The sequence below is a fragment of the Hydra vulgaris genome, chromosome 05 (assembly GCF_038396675.1).
Source record: "Hydra vulgaris chromosome 05, alternate assembly HydraT2T_AEP".
Lineage (NCBI taxonomy): Eukaryota > Metazoa > Cnidaria > Hydrozoa > Anthoathecata > Hydridae > Hydra > Hydra vulgaris.
The window spans coordinates 18484084-18504608 of record NC_088924.1 but is presented as its reverse complement, the minus strand read 5'-3'; the positions used below and the strand labels follow the sequence as shown (position 1 = coordinate 18504608).

The 20525-nt window shown below is 29.4% G+C and overlaps 1 protein-coding gene across 1 annotated transcript in view; it reads right to left on the bottom strand.

The window, feature by feature from the left end:
* Positions 1–8996: 8996 nt before the first annotated feature.
* The window catches only part of LOC136071896 (uncharacterized), a 37859-nt gene continuing 26330 nt past the window's right edge, over positions 8997–20525 (bottom strand). Inside the window, exons 4-7 of the mRNA XM_065797581.1 lie at positions 16214–16577; positions 11670–11764; positions 9528–9641; positions 8997–9370 (exon numbers count right to left, since the gene is read on the bottom strand). Coding sequence (XP_065653653.1) covers positions 9149–9370; positions 9528–9641; positions 11670–11764; positions 16214–16577 — 795 coding nt within the window. The 3' untranslated portion in view covers positions 8997–9148. The remainder of the gene's footprint in view (positions 9371–9527; positions 9642–11669; positions 11765–16213; positions 16578–20525) is intronic.

Sequence of the window (20525 nt, the reverse complement as noted above, 5' to 3'; positions counted from 1 at the left end):
ATTTATTCAAATCCTGAAACAGATTTTTTAAACTTTGATATTGATATTGTTACAATTCAAAATTATCTTGATAATACCTCTATCTATAAGGAAACAATACTAGGATATATATCTCGATTTATTGTAAGAAGATTATTATCAAAGATAACATGTTCTGTGTGTGCAAACTCACTTATATCCCAAAACAATTTTGTAGAACATTATTATGGAACATCAGTTCTTTCATTGATTAACATAAAAAATAGAGGTGAGCTTATTGCTCCAAGAAATGATGTTATACAAACTATAATAGTATGTGAGAGCGTTTTCAAAATTTATGTCAGCAATGACAATTTCAAAAAACCAATAATGAATGTGGAACGAAACTGAAAAACTGAAAATCATTTATGTAGTTAATAAAATGATTAGTGAAAAACATTCTTTTTAAAGACCTGAAATGAACACGATGCTGAGCTAACTACTACATAATATAATAATTAAAATGTTAGCATATGACTTTTTTACAATCAGACTGCAAAGATATAGCCAATTATATACAGAAAAAGTTTGTATCGATTTTTTATTGATTACATTAAATTAATCTTAAGCTTAGGGCTGTAAATCCTGACTCGTGTTCGTAAACGGCTCGGTGATCGGCTCGACAAGAGCTCGTTCATGTTCGGCTCGAATGGTAAACGAGCTGGGCTTGAACAAAAAATTAGGCTCTATTATTAAACGAACCGAGCTTGAACATCATAGGCTCGCTCATATAGGCTCGAATAAAGCTCGAATATATATATACATATATATATATATATATATATATATACATATATATATATATATATATATATATATATATATATATATATATATATATATATATATATATATATATATATATATATATATATATATTTATTTATTTATATTATAATAATATATATGTAATAAATAAAATTGTGATATTATATATAAAAGTATATAATAAAAATATAGTGTTAGTGTAATCATATGAGATATGACCCATATAACTCTTATTACACTAAATAATTGATTAATATAAACAATTTAATTACGTGAGGCTGCTATTGACTATTGTCATTTGCCAACAGGCCCAATGTGTTTTAGACCATTTTTAATGGATTTAAGAATGTACAAATTATGCAAAACAGAAAAGTAAATATATAAAACATTTTTTTCAAACTCTTTTCACAATGATTTTGTTGAAGGAGCCATTTTTTAACTTGTAGAGAGGTATTTTTTCAAGTTGCACAGCTAAATGTTTCGTGATAATATATTGAATGTTTGCTTATTTACTCTGCTATTTAATCAGGTAAAGTCATGAATTATTGTTTTTGTTAAAAACTTGTATTTACTAAATCTAGAACTATAAATTAGTGCTCAACAGACTTTTTTTTAACTTTGAAAATATAAACTTCGAAATTTTAAAATTTGAATTTCATTACTTCGAACTACTAACTTTTTAACTTTAATATACAATTCGCGTCATATTAAAACGATTAAATGCATTATAACATTTTTTCTTGCTTTCTGTTGTTTCAAACGAGCCGAGCCCAAACAATACTAATCCTTAACGAGCCGAGCTCGAACAAAGAATCTCATGTTCAAAACGAGCTCGAGCCGAGCCTGAACACTATTAATATGTAAACGAGCCAAGCCGAGCCCTGGCAAGATTGTCTCGTTCGGCTCGATTTACAGGCCTACTTAAGCTTCGTATTTGTTTTGCTTTGTTAAATAGCGTTGAGATTTTGCCCCCCCCCCCCATAATGGCCGATTTTTGCTTCACTTTTTCTTATGCCAATTTACGGCAGTTAGATATCTAGTTATTCTTAATATATCATTGATTTTTATTGGCCCTATTTAATTTGTTTGTAGTAATATAATTTTTGATGCGCGCGCAGAATTTGTTGTGCTTTCAGGTGGGACGAAAAAGCGCACCGCAGGGCTCCATTGAACTAGTCCGAGAAGAAATGAAACTTGAAATTATCGCTAAGTTGTAAAATTTCATCCACCATTTTGAATTCTCTATTTAAAGTGAAGAATTTACTGCTGCAAAAAGTCAGAAGCTTTGTTGACTCAATAAGGTACAGTAATATTAGGAAACTTTATAACATTAAATGTAAACATTTGTTTGAAAAATGATGTTGTAAACATCATACATTTGTTAATATTGGAATTTTACTGTGAATATTAAGTGTTAATATTGCAATATTAGCAGTGTTAATTTGGTTTCTTCACCTGGATATGTAGATATAAAATTTACTATGTAGTTATTAGGAGTATAGATTAATAGGAATAAGAACATGGCAAAAACATGATATTTAAAACAATGTAACAGAAATTACTTGTATGAATGTTGGTTTGACATAAACATTTAAAGAGATACAGTTAAGTAAACAAAAATCAATTTTTATTAATTTTCAGTATTTAGATTTTCAAGGACAAGTCATTATATTCTATAATTATAACATAAATAATAATGGTGAAAAGAATAATAAAATTATAAGTTTAGAAATTCTAGGGAAATCGAACAGTTTAAAAAATTCGCATTTCTTTTATAATCAACATTTCGCATTTCTTTTATAATCAACAATCTTGTACATTATATAACTTTTGTTAGTGAACTACATTTTTCAGGCATATAATTGTTTGATTATTTTTTAGATTTATAACGCTTGTTTTTTTAGAGGGAAAAAATAGTGACTCAGCCATATTAATGAGAATCTTGATTTGTGTGTTAATCGAACAAATGTATCGCAAGTGTATGGCAGTGTTTAGCAAGTTTATATATTGTGACATGAGAAAGCTTAGTCATTTCTACAAATATAATAAGAGCTACAAACTGTTTGTACTTTTGAAATTCTTGTTCTGTTCTCAATGAGGGATTGCTAAAGTTTATTTTTTCCAAATAATCTATGCATTATTTTCTGGGACATAATGAATCAGTCATTAAAAATTGTTTACATTGTTTGGTGGCAGTTGAGTTATTCTACCTTTTAAGTTGCCAATTAGATTGAGGCTGAACCAGAGCCAATTTCAACCATGATGATAAGCATCAATTCAAAGTTTTAAAGAATTTTTTTTCAGCAAAAAAAAGCAACTGGTTTTCAAGTAATATTTTAAAATTAGTTACTGTTATTATTAGTTTGAAAAAAACTTTATCAATAACAAAAACTGTACCACTGGTGGTACTGTTACATTTCATAATACAGCTTCAATAATTGATACTTCCAAAAACGGCACTAATTAAAAGAATACGCAAAATTTAGATTATTTAAAAATGTTTGATATTTACCATTACCATAGAAATAAAATAATCAGAATACTTTATTGAAATGTTTTTTTTTTTTTTTGGGGGGGGGGGGGGGGGGGGAAGGGGGTTAAGGTGAAGCAAATAACTAAAAATATATAAACATTTAAGTACTGTTGTGTATGCTTACAAACAGATGTTAACTTTTTATCTTTATTATTTCATAGTTACAAAATAGTTTAAAGTATATTACTACATTAAGTTTAGGTTCATTAATTAGATAACAATAACAAAATTGACAGTTTATTGGCGTAACGTTTCTCGTCCTTGGGATCCGAAAACCAATTTTGGATCCGAAAAATTTTAATTTTAATGGACAACATTTTCCTCGGAATCGTATATAAAATATTAAAATAACTAATCAATACAAAGTGAAGTAAAGTTGATGTCGGAATTAACCGTTTCGATAAAAATGCTGTTTTTAGTGATATCGGCACTATTAATGCCCTATTCCAATTTATTCATGAAAATAATCTGGTTCAAACATTTTCTAAAGTATTAAAGTTGATAGAGGTAGTTTTGGTCACGCCTGTGTCTACAGCTGATGCTGAACGGTGTTTTATTACTTTAAAAAGAGTAAAGACACTTGAACTTTTAGGGCAGTTTTAAGTCAGTTTTTGTTGGTTTTTACGTAGGTTTAAAAGATTCAATGCCATCAAATACTTTATTTTGAAAGTATGCTAGCGCTCAACTCTCTCAACTAATCAAAAAACCCTAGCGTCCTAACAAACACCAAAGCATCAATTACGCTGACAGCAAGTCGTTGCGATATTGTTCGGTTGATATTTCCTGGCCCCACCAAAGTGTATTGTCACCGGCCGCCAATGTATATACTTTTTATATAAATGGTATAATTATACCTACTAATAAATATTATTTTTACAAAATTAAAAAAAAAAAATTATAAATGTCAAGTGACAAATAAAAATTTTTTTTTTATAACATTTACATTTTAACATACACGTAAAGTCTTAAAAAATAGTGTTTTTTTTTTTCAATCAAGTAATAAAAAATATTTTTTAAAAATGGCTGCCAATTTTCTAAAAATTAGTCAAAAAGTCACATTGAAACATCAGAGATAAAGTCATACTTATCTTTAACTTTATTTATAAAAAAAATTCCACAAATGGTCCTTAGTGTGTTAGGTCCATTTTAGTTAGAGATTTTAAAGTTGATTCATTATTTTAGGTTTCAAGACTTTTTGAAAATCAAAAATGTCAGTTTTTACCAGGAAAAATAAGATATCTCAAGATATATTTATTAACTTTCAAAATCTCTAGCTAAAAAGAAAGATAATAATGTAAGTATCAATTTCAAATGTAAAACTGAGCGTATAGAAGAGATAACATAGTGATTTATAGAGCATCATTTTGTAGACTTATTTATTATGATTTAAATAAAATCATAATAAATAAGTCTAAATAAAAAAAAATATAAAAATTTAAATAAAAATACATATATTCTTCCATGAACAAAAAATATAACTTATATTTCAACATATTAATACATTAAAACATTCATCTTTTGACCAATTAAGCCATTAACCTTGGTTACTTTACTGCACACTTTAGTGTCGACTGAACCGAACGTAAAAATAATTCAGTCTACACGACATTTAGTTTTTAATAGTCGCGCAAACAATTCGCGCTGAAAGATTTTTAGCCAAAAATTAACGCCACGTTACGGTTTTAACAGAGCTTTTAATTAGAATTGAATGCTTTGATTCTTTAGTAAAAAAAGAAAAGAATAAAGATAATTTAAGTATTTCAATGAAATTCTTTCTCATTGCATTTGAAAAATAAATCTAATATCAAAATTTTGTGCTATAAATCCTTAAGGAAAAACTCAACAAATCTTGACGCAAAATAGGTCTTATTGAGCCCAACATAAATTGTCAAACCTCGGAAGCCAGTTATCCAAATTTAAAAAACGAACTCATTCAAACGTCTTTATTATCCGCGTACTTTGGTATTAATTATAGCCATAAATAATGATAATAGTAAAATTGTGTGAAGTGCCTATTAGTAAGGTGTAATTTTTTACTTTTTAAGGTAGAAAATTATACTTTCAAGGTAGAAAATTGTATGATGAATAATTGTTTTTATTATAATTCTTTACCTTCGTAGGGAGAAAATAATACCTTACTTAGCAGGGCCGTCCCGAAGATATTTTAATGGGAAGGGAGGGGGGGGTAATATATCTGTTTTTTGCCGATTAAAGCCAAAAAAAATTTTTGCCTACTAAACTATCTAAAAAAAGAAAGGTCCTCGCTGGCCGACATTTGCCGACTACCAACTATAGATCTAATTTTGCCGATTCTAGTATCCAATTTGCCGACTAATAAAATTCGTAGGGGTCTAGACGCCTAGTGTCTACGCCCCCTCCCCGGGATAGCCCTGTTACTAAAGGTATATCACATATCCTATCTCACTAAAAAAAAAAGGTAGAAATTTCTAACTTTTTTTTTTAGTGTGTATCACTAAAGGCTATTGAAAATTATTATGACAACCATGAGATCCAAGGAGATTTAACAAACGTCTATAAATGGCTAAACAATTTCTATAACTTTCAAACGATCTTTTTAAAAACAATTATAAACTCTATTACAAGAGAGCATTTATTCAAACTAGAAAAACCTTATTTTTGTTTGGCTTTTGTCAAAACTTTTTTACTTAATGAGTAGTCAACAAATGGAACTCCCTACCAGATGACGTTGTAAATGCATCATGATTGAGTAATTTTAAAAAGAAACTAGACAGTTATCTTTTTTGATCCTTACAAATAACATCATTACAAAGGATGGTTTAGTAATTAATAATAAACTGTTGATTACCGCAACTTTCAGCTCTCAAGAAGATTTGTACTTAAAAAATGTATACTCTATTTCTTTAGGCATACTAGTCTTCATTAGGTTGTTAAAATATAAGTTGTGGTATTAAGTGATACAAAGGTGTCTGTTTCACTTTAAGTACATAAGGAACTTAAATAGAAAATTTTATCTTTAATTTTTTTTTTTTTTGTTACTATGGTATGTGGCTACTAGCCTAACATGACCGCTATATGTGTGCTATTCTTAACTTTACAGTGTGATGGTCTTGGATCATTTTTTAATGGCACATTTTGTTTTTAACAATACAAGTTAGTTTTCTGCTATTATTAAAGATAAATTTTGTAGACTACAATAGTGCTCTACGCAATATACTATGACATAATCATATTATTCACGTTCTGATTAGGTTATGTGAAACATTTTTTCTTACAAATTAAAGTGAGTTCGCATTGTATCTAACATCAAAAACAGATTAAATGAAGTTATTTTGCTATTTGGTAGTTTGCAAATGTACGGATAACCTATATACAAAAGATGGCCATGTTTAGTTTTGGAACTTTCATTTATAGAAAATATAATTTCAAGCTGTTTTTATATGATGTATTTTTAAAACTTGTTAATACATAACGGAGAATAACTTTTACAACACGTTTAAAGCGCGTTTTCTAATGTTTCATTTTGGATCTCGGTATGGTTTTAGCAGCAAATTTTACTTACAAGACGACATTGATGACAAGTAACATAGGTTTTTGTTTTGATAAGTAAAGAAGGTTTTTATTGTTTATTTGAGACTTTACTTCATTTATTGCCTATTAACTCGGTAACCAATATCTTTGTAAAAATAAGCAAAAAAATTATTTCATCCATGCTATATTTGCATCTTTGTATTCAGTAAGCATTGTATAAAGAGATGTCGAATGATAAAGTGTTTTTTTTTATATATACTATCTAGTTGTCTTTTTTAGGCAATCATAATACAATACCATTTAATCAGCGCGGCCTAATCCTGGCATGTCTTATAACCTCAAATTATGTTTGATTTTAATTAATTATAGTTTTTGATTTTCTTCTCACCTAATCTACATAAATATTGAACTAATCTATAAGCTAATCCACTTTTTGAGTTTTTACGCAAATTAACTTTTTGAATGTTCTCAAATTTTTTTTTCTCTATTACTATATGTACGAAATATTAAACTTTATAATTTTTATTACTATTTTATTTCATGATTTAATAAACAAGTCAAAGAGAATAAGAAATATATATATAAAAAATATATAGTATATATAAAAAATATATAGTTTATGTAATACTGGTAAACACATTTCTTGTTTTCCTTAATTTTTTTTTACTGTGATTTGGTTGGGTGTTTCTATGGCCCTAACTATGAAAAAAATACTAGGAGATTGCTAATAGCTTTACTTTTTGAGTTTTGCTGTATAGAATAAACAATACAAGAAAATTAACACATATGTTAACAAAATTGTTATTAAACACAATCAAATGATCCTTTATAAAATTTATTTTATAAAATGAATAACTTAAAATAGACCTTATTGCAAACTTCAGCACTAGTCTGCCATCATATGTGAGTCACACCTCCCCTGATAACGCTTTTCGATTGCCCGAATATCTTGATCAAATCTTTCACCTTGCTTTTCACTAAAATTGACCAAATTTTGTGAAAAATGATTTAAATGCGAGTGCAGATAGTGAATTTTTATGTTGTTGCTAGCACTTCCCAGATTGATAGCGTGTACTGAACAAGCTTGACATGGTCGTCAGATTTCTTGTTACCTAGGAAATAACTCTTAACCAAAACAAGACTTACAAGCTTTGAATTTGACACCAGTCATTGATTTGATAAAATTAAGATCTTTGACGAGGTGACTAATCTTTAACCAATTAAAAATACCGGCTATTAATTTTGCTGTGCTTATTCCTGAAAACTTGTCTGAAAGAAAAGTTGAAATATTTTGTCAAGCGCCTTAACAAACTATTTTACTACGCCAAGCTTATTATGAAGTAGACCAAGTCTTGGCTAATTAAAGACACATTTATGACATTTTTTGTATCAACTTTCAGCTCCCCGCACTGACCAAACTTTTTGTGACCAATGGTGTTGCTTGTCACGACTGTTCTAGATATAAATAAAAAAAAGGAACTTTGTGTATTCCCTTGTTGACCTAGAAGAAAGTTAAACATTTTAAAGTTAAACTAACAATAACTACCCAGTTGTGGTCAAACTACCCGCTTGATACTTAATTTTTTTCCATAACTTGAGAAACATTTGCGTATCCTTCTTCCAAAGTCGCGGAATGCGCATTAAGTGCGGACCTGTAGTTGTTACCGTTATGACACTCTAATCTTTTTTTGTCTATAAAAAGACGCCCATCACTAGGTTGGAAGTTTTTAAAACCAAACTGTAGCAAATTACCACCTACATCGGTACACAAGACTAAATCATTTTCTTGAGAAAAATACAGTTGCAGATTCTTATTTCAGGCACGATAAAAAGTGATTTTAGTTCGGGCACGATAAAAAGATTAGGGCACGATAAAAAGTGATTTTAGTTTACGGAGTAAGCAAATTTAGTTTTTTAAAACGAAATGCTAAAATTTCAGAAGCTTCTTTCGGTAAGTTCAGAACTCACACTAAATCAAAATAGTTGTAACACTTAAAAACATTTTTTTTGTTGACCAGTGTAATTTAAAATATATATAATTTGTAAAAATAATATTTAATAATGAAATTGTTGTAAGGAAACTTGCAAACAACTAAAGAAGTCTTGTCGTCGCAAAGAAAGTAATATGAACTAATATGCAGCAGATTTAGAAATAAAAACCCCCAGATAAAAAATCTCAGCGACCAAACATTCCTTATATTTATATTTACATATTTACAAATTTTAAAATTAATCAAACTTTTTCTTTATAACAATCAAAAATATTTTCAACTACCTAAATATAAAAATATGTTGCTATTTCGACATTACCTTCTGATTTTAGGCGCTAAGATAACACAACGCAATCAAATGACAAAGCTCCTTATCAAAATCAGAAGGAAAAATAAGAGCCTCGTTTTCACTTGTAGTCACGGATTTATAAATTTGGGCACACTTTCTCAACATTGACTTTTTCCGAAATGTCCTTCTTTTTAATTTATGCATGAAATAGTCTAACTGTCCAATCTCTTGTTCTAAAAATAATAGCTCCTTTTTCTTGATCTAAAAAATAATTTACATGAATTTGAGTTTCAATAGCATGCATGCAATAAAAATTTATTCTTTGGGTTACATTTGCACAGACCACAACCTAAAAAAAGGTTTTTCTTTAAACATTGGGTAAAAACACATCCTACGCACGATAAAAAAAATAAATAACCTCTTTTAAGCGGGTAATATTACAGAGTGAGGATCCTTGCACATCAACAAGAAATGTCTTCCAATCAACAGCATTTTTGCGCATATGACAACGGAGCTTTGACATGATGTCTACCTAAAGAAAAGAAGTGTTTTTGTATTTTACTATATTGATTATTGGCTTGCGTTACATACAAGCAACTAATAAATACAAAAGGTTTTTTTTAGCAAAATAGTATTTTAATACTTTTTAAAAGGTATGTACAACATGTTAATTCTGGCATAAAATTCTGGCACTATTTTAAAGCATTTTGCTTGTTATTTTAAATTTAAGGAAGATTTTTATTTATCTCTTTATCTACAGTAATGGTAATAATAATCACGAAAGGTCCACAACCTCTCCCCCTTCCCGAGGAAAACCATGCATGCATTAAACACATTTGCTTTGTGTTTTAATACACACAGGATTCGGTTACAGTAACTGTATACAATAAAAAAACAAATTTCATTAAGAGTTTTATGTTAAAGAATGTGATCTCAATATTACATCATGTGTGACGTTGCCTGGAAAAAAGAAATAATAATTTCCTACTGCCAGCACACTTATCATATTGTTTTTTTCATCATACAAGACACCTGCATATCTCGAATAATAACCAGCATACTTTTATTGTAAATAAAATACAATTAGATATTTAATAAGATTTTGTTTCCAATAAACAGCTGATTGTCGAGCCAGTACTCACTTTGGCCTCGGGTAAGAGTTTATGAAGCGTAAAAAATAAAGTATAATAACAGATTTTAATTAAAATAAAAAAGTTTTTAATTTTATCCATCATTATAATGGTAAGGGCAACATTATAGTTAAGTCCACTAGGTTAAGTGCAACATTATAACATTATGAGAGAATATCAAAAAATTAAAAAAAGCTAAATAAAAAAATTCAACTTTTGATTGGTTATAATATAAAACCAATAAAAAAAACAACAATAAAAACTCAAAATAGTTTTGTGATAAAATTATACCATGATTGGTGCATTGTTTGTCAATATAGCGATTTTAGTACGCTAAAACACTAGTAAGTGCACTAGTAAGTTTCACTCTAGATTAGTATTAAATATTTTCAAAAGTTACCTGACATTTTTCTTAATCATAACCAATAGAAAAAACTTGTAGTTAATATTCTTGAAGTTTGAAAAATAAAAAAAAATCATTTATAATACTTTCAACAATATTAAACAAAAAAAATTTGTTATTGTTCTAATTATAGTTACTTACCTACAATCTTCATTTATCGACCTTAACCTAACAAGAAGATAACCTAGTAAGTAGATCAACCTAACTAAAAGGTTATCAACCTAATAAAAAGATCAACCTAACTAAAAGGTTATCAACCTAATAAAAAAACAATCTTCATAATACTCTTTGGCAAAGACTCAGACGATGTTCTAAACCTTATATCTTTAATCTATTTTTATTATATTCATTTATATACTAGTTTTACCTTTCTTATTGGAAAGTGCTAAGGATATCTTATATAGTTTAAACAAAAAGATGTCGAAGTTTTTTTACTTCTAATTTTTATTTTGTTTTCTTTTAGTTTTTTTACTGTTGAAATATGATTTTAATATAGTAAGTTTTCACGATTTGAAATTTACTTTATTAATCATTAGCCAACAGTTAACGAAAAGTAAACGAAATACTTTTCTAAATGTGCCTGGACAACAACAAAAACTTTATTTTGTAAACTAAATGTAAACAAACACCTAAAAGTTTTTATATTTAAGTAATTAACTTGATAATCAGTTGGCAAATAATCCAACTATAGTGGCCAAGTAAGGCCACAAAAGTTAAGGAGGCCACTCTTTTAAAATTATTACAACCCTCTCTAATCCCTATAACTCTGATACACAAACACTTACAAATAAGGCTGCTGTACAAAGAAAGTAAGAATGCAAAAAAAAATTTGAGTGCACAACTTCCAGGAATGTAGTGGAGATTGAACCCAGGACTTTTTGCTAACAAAGTGAGCATTCCACAATTACACCGCAATATATGATCTTATATATTTACGTTATATTTATGCCAAAAACATGCCTCAAGACTAATGAATTAGAGTAACACTAATGCAATATATGATCTTATATATTATATAGTTACTCACAGGAGATGCATCAGCTATATTTTCAACAAGATCCTTACAGTTGACGTCCAACATTGGATATCTTTCTCGATCTACATCTTTATAATGATTTTCTTCTATGTACAGAAAAAGAATGAAAAATTTTAATTAAAATAATAATTTTGTATTCTTTGTATCTAACTTTTCTCAAATACAATTTTATGCGCTAATTTAAACCTCTAAAACAAATTTGTACAAAAAAAAATTAGCTTCAGCAAAAAAAAAAAAAAAAAAAAAATTAAAAAAAAAAAAAATTAATATTAAAAAAACTATGTAACAAAATAAGAATAAAATTAGAGCCATACAATTACCAAATTTAAAAAATTCATATAATAGAATAAATACATAACAATGAATCAACCCAACTAATAAAAACTATACTCTGCTCTGTCTAAAACTAAGGTATAAACCAAAACTAGACCATTAACTAAAACACAGACCATTACCTAAAATTTCTAAACCAAAACTAAAGGTATATTCCATGTGAAAGCCAAATCAAAGGTTTTCTTTATACTTAGTCAAAATGGTTACCTACATCGTAAAAAATCTTGTGAAATGTCTGCAGTGTTAACAAATGAATTTATGAGATGCATCAAAATCAGCAGTTTTTAGCGATTTTCTGTTTTACAGCCATCTTGGTTTTCCTATTGTCTTTGTTTAATAGGCTATTAGCCATGCATTTAATCGCCTAAAAATTTGTATTTGTATATTTATAAAGATTAGGCATCAGAACATAATGTTTATTTGGGAATTGGTCTATCTAGGCAAATGTATTAAACCAAGTCTGGAAACCAAGATAGCATTTCTATCATTGGCTTTTTTACTTAAAATAAATACTTTGAAGAGTCTTTCATTTGAAGATTAATAAGCAGATTTTCTGTGGATTTTTCATAAAACTTCATAACAATCATCTGAAAAAAATGATATATAAGAACAGTTGCACTACCAAATACTCTGCCTTGATAAAAAGTCATCAGATCTTAAATGTTTTTTTTACAAATGTTATATATGCAAAAACTTAATCTTATGTGACTGTTCTTTTAAGTTGCAGTTTTTTTACTGTAACTTTTTCTTGCTCATAAAAAATTAACTTCTAATTTTCTTGACTCATAGCTTGAAATTTACTGTAAATGTAAGTCTTCTGTCAATAGTTTTCTTACTTAAAAATTACCTTCTTTATTTCAAAGTAACTTCTAACTTGATTAATAGTTGCTTTTAATTTTTGAAATTAAAAAATCAATTTATTGCAAAAAAAAAAAAAAAAATTTACACATAATCATAAAAGAATTAAGTTGATCCATTTAAAAATCATAGAACCAGTAAAAAGCAATATGAACAGGTAAAAAAGCAATTTTGTGACAATTTATTACAGGGGATACTCAGTTTTGTGGCACAATATATATATATTTTTTTCAAGTTTCAAATCTAGAAAATCTTTTCTATTGATTAAAAGAGTGCCTAGCCTAAAATACACAACTGTGGCTATTCCAATTTAACATAAATTGGAACTTATGTTAAATCAGAATTGTGACTTCTGGAGAATCTTTAACAGTATCTATAATAAAGGCAAATCTGTTATTCCACCTCTCTCATATGGTACAGATTTTGCCACCTCACCTAAAGACAAAGCTGAATTGATTGCAAAGAACTTCTCATTAATATCATCTCTTGATTCCACTAGTCACATTCTATCTGATATAGCCGACAAACATTGATTCATTGCTTGACGCTCGCATCAATCCAGCTTCTGTATCTAAAGTGATTTCCTGCTTAGACTCTTCTACAGTTTGTGGTCCAGACAGCATAACCGTTATAGTCTTGCAGAAGTGTTCTCCGGAGCTGTTGTCTATACTTTCAACCTGTTTAATAAAAGCTTATCAGAGTCTTGCTTTCCAGACTGCTGGAAAGCAGCAACTGTTATCCCTCTTTTCAAAATATGTGGAGAGGGATCTGACTTGCCTAACTATCATCCCATTAGTCTTCTTCCTATCATAAGCAAGATTTTTGAGTCTTTAATTAACAAACACTTAATCTCTCATCTTGAATCTAATAACTTACTTTCTGATCATCAATATGGACTTCGAACTTCTCGCTCTACTGCTGATTTGTTAACAGTAATAACCAATAGGTTTTATCGTGATTAGATAGATTTGGAGAGGTTAAGGCTATCGCTCTCGACTTTTTAAAACCTTTGATAAAGTTTGGCATGCTGGTCTTTTCCATAAGCTCTCTTCTTACAGTGTATCAGGTGTCATTTTTAAGATTAATGAATTCTTCCTTACCAATCGTAGTATAAAAGTTCTCCTCAACAGATAGCACTCTTCTTCATATCTTGAAACTTCAGGGGTTGCTCAAAGTTCTATCCTTGGCCCTATATTACATTAAACTCCAAGAAATTCTCACATTTAAGGTGGCATTGTTCGCTGATAATACTACAACTTATTCTTGTCTTGATAAGAAGCCAACACTCTCTGATTGCTTGGAGGGGACATTTGAGCTTGAAAAAGATCATCAGTTCTTTGGAATTTGCTTCCTTCATCTTGATTTCCTGATTCATATAATTTGTAATATTTTAAGTTGTCTGTCAATTGTTATCTGGCTCTATAAACTTCATCTTTTCTCTGGCAATAACTTTTAACTCTAATAGTGGCAGCTTGCAGCCTTGTTGGAAGTGAAATTGTTAAAAAAAACAAAAAACATTAAAATCTAAAAACTTGCACACTTAAAGAGAGTCGTTCCCTCAACTCTTGTTGTCCCTGCCTCAAAATACATGGAATTGATCATCCACGGCTCTGGGCAACACATTATGAGAGTAAAAAATTAAATATTTAAACATTTTTTTGTATTAGTATATTTTGTATTAGTATATTAGTATTTGTCCACGCGTACAAATAATGACTTTCAAAGTAATATTAAATAATAATAATTAAAATCTATATTTATTAAAATGCATTCATTTTTTAACATTTATTTAAGATATTGCATTGTGTTTTATTTTAATTATTAAATTTCATTGCGCACTTGTCCATATAAAATGTGCCTTGAAAAATTATTCCCCATAAAGATCTTATATTGTTTTTTAATATGTGGAATATTGCATTTTACACTAATATGGCTGAAAAACTAAAAAAAAATCCAGAGCTTTACAAGAAATGTAATTCAAAATCAGGTAAATAATTCTTACAATTTACTTTGACAAAAGAATTTAAAATTACATAAAAAATTAAAAATTACATTAAACTATAAGCAGCTAAAATTAAAAATATCATTGTATTTACAAATATTTTTTCTTTTTTAATTATCTTTAATTACTTTGGCTATTGAAACTCAAAAAGCTGATGTTCAATTCTCTCATGAGGCTTCTACTTTACATGAACAATTAGAAAATTTCAGTTTTCATAGTTACAATGATTGTTTGGTATGACATAATTTTTTAAAATTAATGTCATTAGTATATCTCTACAATCAACAGACATGGATATTGTTGAATGCACAGAAATGTTAAAAAAATGCAGCACTTTTTTGGAAGAATAAAGAAATACAGGATTCAAAAGCGCCAATTTAACTGCGAAGGAGTTGGCAGAAGAACTATAAATTGAACCTGCATTTAGAGCTGGGGTCAAAGAAGGTGCCGGACATAGCCACTCCTTGAACTACTCTTAAAACTTCTTAAAACTTTTTAGAAAGACAGAAAAGTTTAACTTCAATTCTTTTTTCTAATGATGTTATGGGCTTATTGCAGGCAGTTTTACCAGCTTGACGCTTAACACATTGAACTCTTGATGTGGCTCTAACCCAGATGTAGATATAAGGAGGAGGGGGTGGGGTGGGGGGAAGAGGTGGGGGAAGAGGGTCTGAAATTGTCAATTATTGTGCAACATAACTTATGCATGACCCCATATCAGAATAAAAAAATCTAACAAACTCTTTTTTTACACTTTTGAATTTAATGCAACTAATTTTCACAATACTGTAGATAAGATTCTAAAATTTTAATTTCACACGGGAGATAAGATTCAAAAATTTTATTTTCACACTTTAGATAAGATTCCAGAATTTATTTTCACAACACTGTAGATAAGATTCCAGAATTTTATATAGTATTTTCTTATCCTATGCATTTTTTTTTTTCAAACCTTTTTTCTATCAAAATACTAAGGGAGAACTATCTCTCAATTTTTTACTCATGACTTAAAATATGTATTTTTATAAAAATACAATGCTATCTTGGTTTATTATTCTCCTATTTTTTAAACATTTACCCAGAGAGACAAATGAAACATAATCCCATTTTGAATTAGTTCCTATTACTAATATTGAAAATAAACATACATATTCAAATTTTCATTTGATAACCTGATGAAATTTAACAAGGTAATTTATATGATGTAGGTGACTACTACAACAAAGAATCTACAAAAAGAATCTACAATAGTGGGTTACATACCTGGAAAACTTTTCACACTTTCTCATAGAATTGTCTTAAAAAGCTCACTATAAACTTGAAGTAAAAAAGGTTAACTCACTTGTTTTAATCAAAACAATTTGTTCTATGCCATTTGTTGGGGTACAAATTTCACTGTCAAGAACATAACTTTTAACTCCATCCCAAACACCCTCAACAGATCCTTGTGAAGTATCTACATTTAATAAGCGTGAACCATTATCAAAATAAGCTATAAAGTCTTTAACTGAATTCATATAGATGTTAAATCTATGTGTAGTTCGAGAGGTATCCATTTCATCAGAAGTATTAGAAGAATTGACTTTACCATTGCTAGAAGTGTTTTGAACAGCTAAAGTAGAATTAGAACGAGCATGCTTTTGATTAAGGTTTGCCATTAACTGATTTTGATCCAATGCCAAATTGATAGCAAATGCAACAGGATGCTAAAAATGATATATATATATATATATATATATATATATATATATATATATATATATATATATATATATTTATATATATATATATATATATATATATATATATATATGCGGAAAAAGTTTCCTTACAAAAGTATAATTTAAAAAAATTATCTGTATGGTATTTTCTTTCAATATATAGTGCGTTTTTAGTATTCTTTTGTATTCCTTCATATTCTTTTAGTGTATATATATATATATATATATATATATATATATATATATATATATATATATATATATATATATATATATATATACATATTTTTTTTCAAGACTAAAGTTTTTAGTTAAGTCAACAGCAAAAATTTTTGAAGTTAGATTGTTAGGAAAACCATTATTACAAACAATTAACATTATAAAAACATAAATAGAACCTTTTTGTACACCAGAGGTTGCTGGTAATAAAGAGAAGTATTGCCAATTAAATACAATTTTAATAGCGCAATCAGGAATTATTTTATTATTAAAATTTAAACACCTTTCCAGCAAAATCATATAAAAAGCTTATGGAGAAGACCAACATGCAAAATTTTATCATCTTTAAGTCTTTGATATGTCTAAATCAATAGTCCTTTAAAAATTATTTTCATTTAATGCACAATAGAATCATGGCCGTAAAATTTAAGAAAAGAATAGAAAAATTTTTTTTTTAATTATTTCTACCTTTTTCTTGGGAGAAATAATAAGCTGAGCCATATGGATGCAAGAAATGTTAACCTTTGGTAACAACATTAAATACTTCTAAAAGTAAATAAGTATTGGGTTGTCCGATAAGTTCTTGTCATTTTTCTAAATTTGATTTAACTTTATTTTTTAATATAAAATAACAACAATTTAATCAGCAATGTATTCTCCGATGTTTGTTACGACTTGCTCCCAACATTCAATGAGTTTTTCGATTCCTCTTCGGTAGAAATCGCCCGGCCTCAATTCGAGAAATTCTTCTAACCATGCCTGTAATTCGACGTCATTATTGAACGAAACGCCTCGCAAAACATTTGAAAGAGATCGGAAGAGGTGGAAATCTGATGGCGCTAAGTCTGGAGAGTATGGAGGATGTGGCAGCACTTTCCAACCAAGCGTTTAAAACGCCTCCTTGGTCATAATGGCAATGTGGGGACGGGCATTGTCGTGTTGCAGAAGAACGCCATATTGCCTATCAGGTCGTTTTTGCTGGATGGCGTTGTTTAATCGTTGCATCTGTGGAACATAAAGTTCCGCATTGACTGTTTGGTTGCGATCAAGCAATTCCCAGTAGATAATGCCTTCCCAGTCCCACCATACAAACAACATTGTCTTCCGTGGATGGAGAGCTTGCTTCGCTCGCAGAGTTGCTTGTTGTTTCAGGCTTAACCATTCTTTGCGCTGCTTCATGTTGATGTAGAGACACCATTTTTCGTCACCAGTGACAATGCGATAAAGAAATCTTTGCTTGTGTCCTGAGTTGAGAGATGACGAGCAAGCAAACTGGCAGCAATGGTGGATCGTTGATTTTTATTGTTTTCGCTCAATACGTGCGGCACCCAAGCTCCGAGTTTTTGAATCTTTCCCATCGAGTGGAGATGTTCTGCTACTGTTGATTTATTGGATCCTATACGCTCTGCCAATTCTCTGGTTGTTTGACGTGCGTCTTCGTGCAGAAGTTGATTCAAACGCTCTTCATCAAACTCACTTGGTCGCCCGGAACAAGATGCATCCTTGAGGTCAAAATTACCACTTTTGAACTTTGCAAACCAATATCGAGCAGTTCTTTCAGCTATGGCACCCATTCCGTATTTGGCACAAATCTCTCTAGCAGCTTCCGTGGTTTTGGCACCTCGGTTAAATGCAAAAAGAAAGTGGTGTCGAAAATGCTCGTTTTTGTCGACTTGACACTCCATTTAAATGCTCTGAAAATTAAAAAAAATGAATCAAAACAAAAAAACCAAATAGACTTTCTTGTAGAGCGAAAAATTCTCTTTCGAGTAACACAAAAATTATACTAAAAAATTTTATTTCGATCGCAAATTTTTTAATTTAAAAAAATGGCAAGAACTTATTGGACAACCCAATAGAACCTAGAACCTAAGTTTTAAAATAAAATACAATTATTTTTTTAACATCTTCATAACCAATAAGGCTGCAAGCAACAACTATTAGAGTTAAAAGTTACTGAAAGAGAAAAAATGAAGTTTATAGAGCAAGATAACGATTAATAGATGAAAAGATTGCAAATTATATAAATCAGAAAACAAAATAAAGAGAGAGAATTCCAAAGGACTGATGTTCAAGAAAAAAAACTAGACAAATAAGAATTTTAGGAGCACTTAGAAACAGTAACAGTAAAAGGATGAGACTTAACTGAATGATGAGTAACACAAGAATGAATTTTAGTAGATGGCACAAGAGAGCCTAGCTCTTAAGAGCAGTGCCTGTTATAGTATCTATAAAAAAGAGAAAGAGAAGCAACATTACAACGATGTGACAATGGTTGAAGGTTAAGGCAAGAGCAGGTCCAACTATGTATACAATGAGTCTTTGCACCTTGTCTAAAAGAGAAAGGGCATCATTCAAAGATCCGCTCCAGATATGGCAACAGTATTCCATACAAGGATGAATTTGAGATTTATAGAGATAAATAATAGAATCCGGAATAAGAAAGTGACAAGCACAATAAAGAGATGAAACCTTAGCAGATGCTAATTTTGCAATAGATTTAATATATGGTTTCTAGGAAAGATCTGAAGTAAGAGTTAATGCTAGAACACAGAGGGTAGATGACTCATCGAGTATGTTACCATTCATAAAATAGGAAGATCTAGATTATTGCGATAATGATTAGTTGAAAAAAAATGAGTTTTATCAGAGTTAGATATCGGAAGGTAGATGACTCATTGAGTACATTACCATTCATAAATATAGAAAGATCTAGATTATTACGATAATGATTAGCTGAAAAAAATTGAGTTTTATCTGAGTTAAATACTTCAAGAGCAATATTCACTAGCTCACCAGCCACTGAGAGTCCAATGCAGTAACAGAAGTGAGATCCTTTTGAAGCTCAAATGTCCCCTCCAAGCAATCAGGGAGCGCTGGCTTCTTATAAAGACAAAAATAAATGGTAGTATCATCAGCAAACAATGCCACCTTAAATGTGAAAATTTCTGGGAAATTGGTAATGTAAATTGAAAAAAAGTATAGGGCCAAGGATTGAACCTTGAGGAACCCCTGAAGTTACAGAAAATAAAGAAGAGTGGTGGTCATCGAGGATAACTTTTATACTGTGATTGGTAAGGAAGGATTCAATAATCGTGAAGATGTTACCTGATACACAGTAAGAAGAGAACTAACGGAGAAGACCAACATGCCAAACTTTATCAAGGACTTTAGAAATGTCAAGAGCGATAGCCTTATCTATCTATTGCACAATAAAACCTATAGATTATTATCGCTAACAAATCAGCAGTAGAACAAGAAGACCGAAATCCATATTGATGATCAAAAAGTAAGTTATTAGATTCAAAATGAGAGATTAAGAGTTTGTTAATCAAAGACTCAAAAATTTTGCGATAATAGGAAGAGGACTAATGGAATGGTAGTTAAATGATTCAGATTGTTTTCTAGAATTTTTGAAAATAGAGATAACAAATGCAGCTTTCCATCAGACTGGAAAAAAAGATTCTGATAAGCACTTGTTAAATAGTTTTGAAAGTATAGACGACAGCTTTGGAGAACACTTCTGCAAAACTATAACAGGTATGTTGTCTGGACCACAAGCTGTAGATAAGCGTAAGCAGGACATCACCTTAAATTCAGAAACTTATTTGATACGAATGTCAAGCAATGAATCAAACTGTTTGTCAACTATATCAGGTAGGGTATGATTAGTAGAATCAGAAGATGAGATTGATGAAAAGTTTCAGCTTTGTC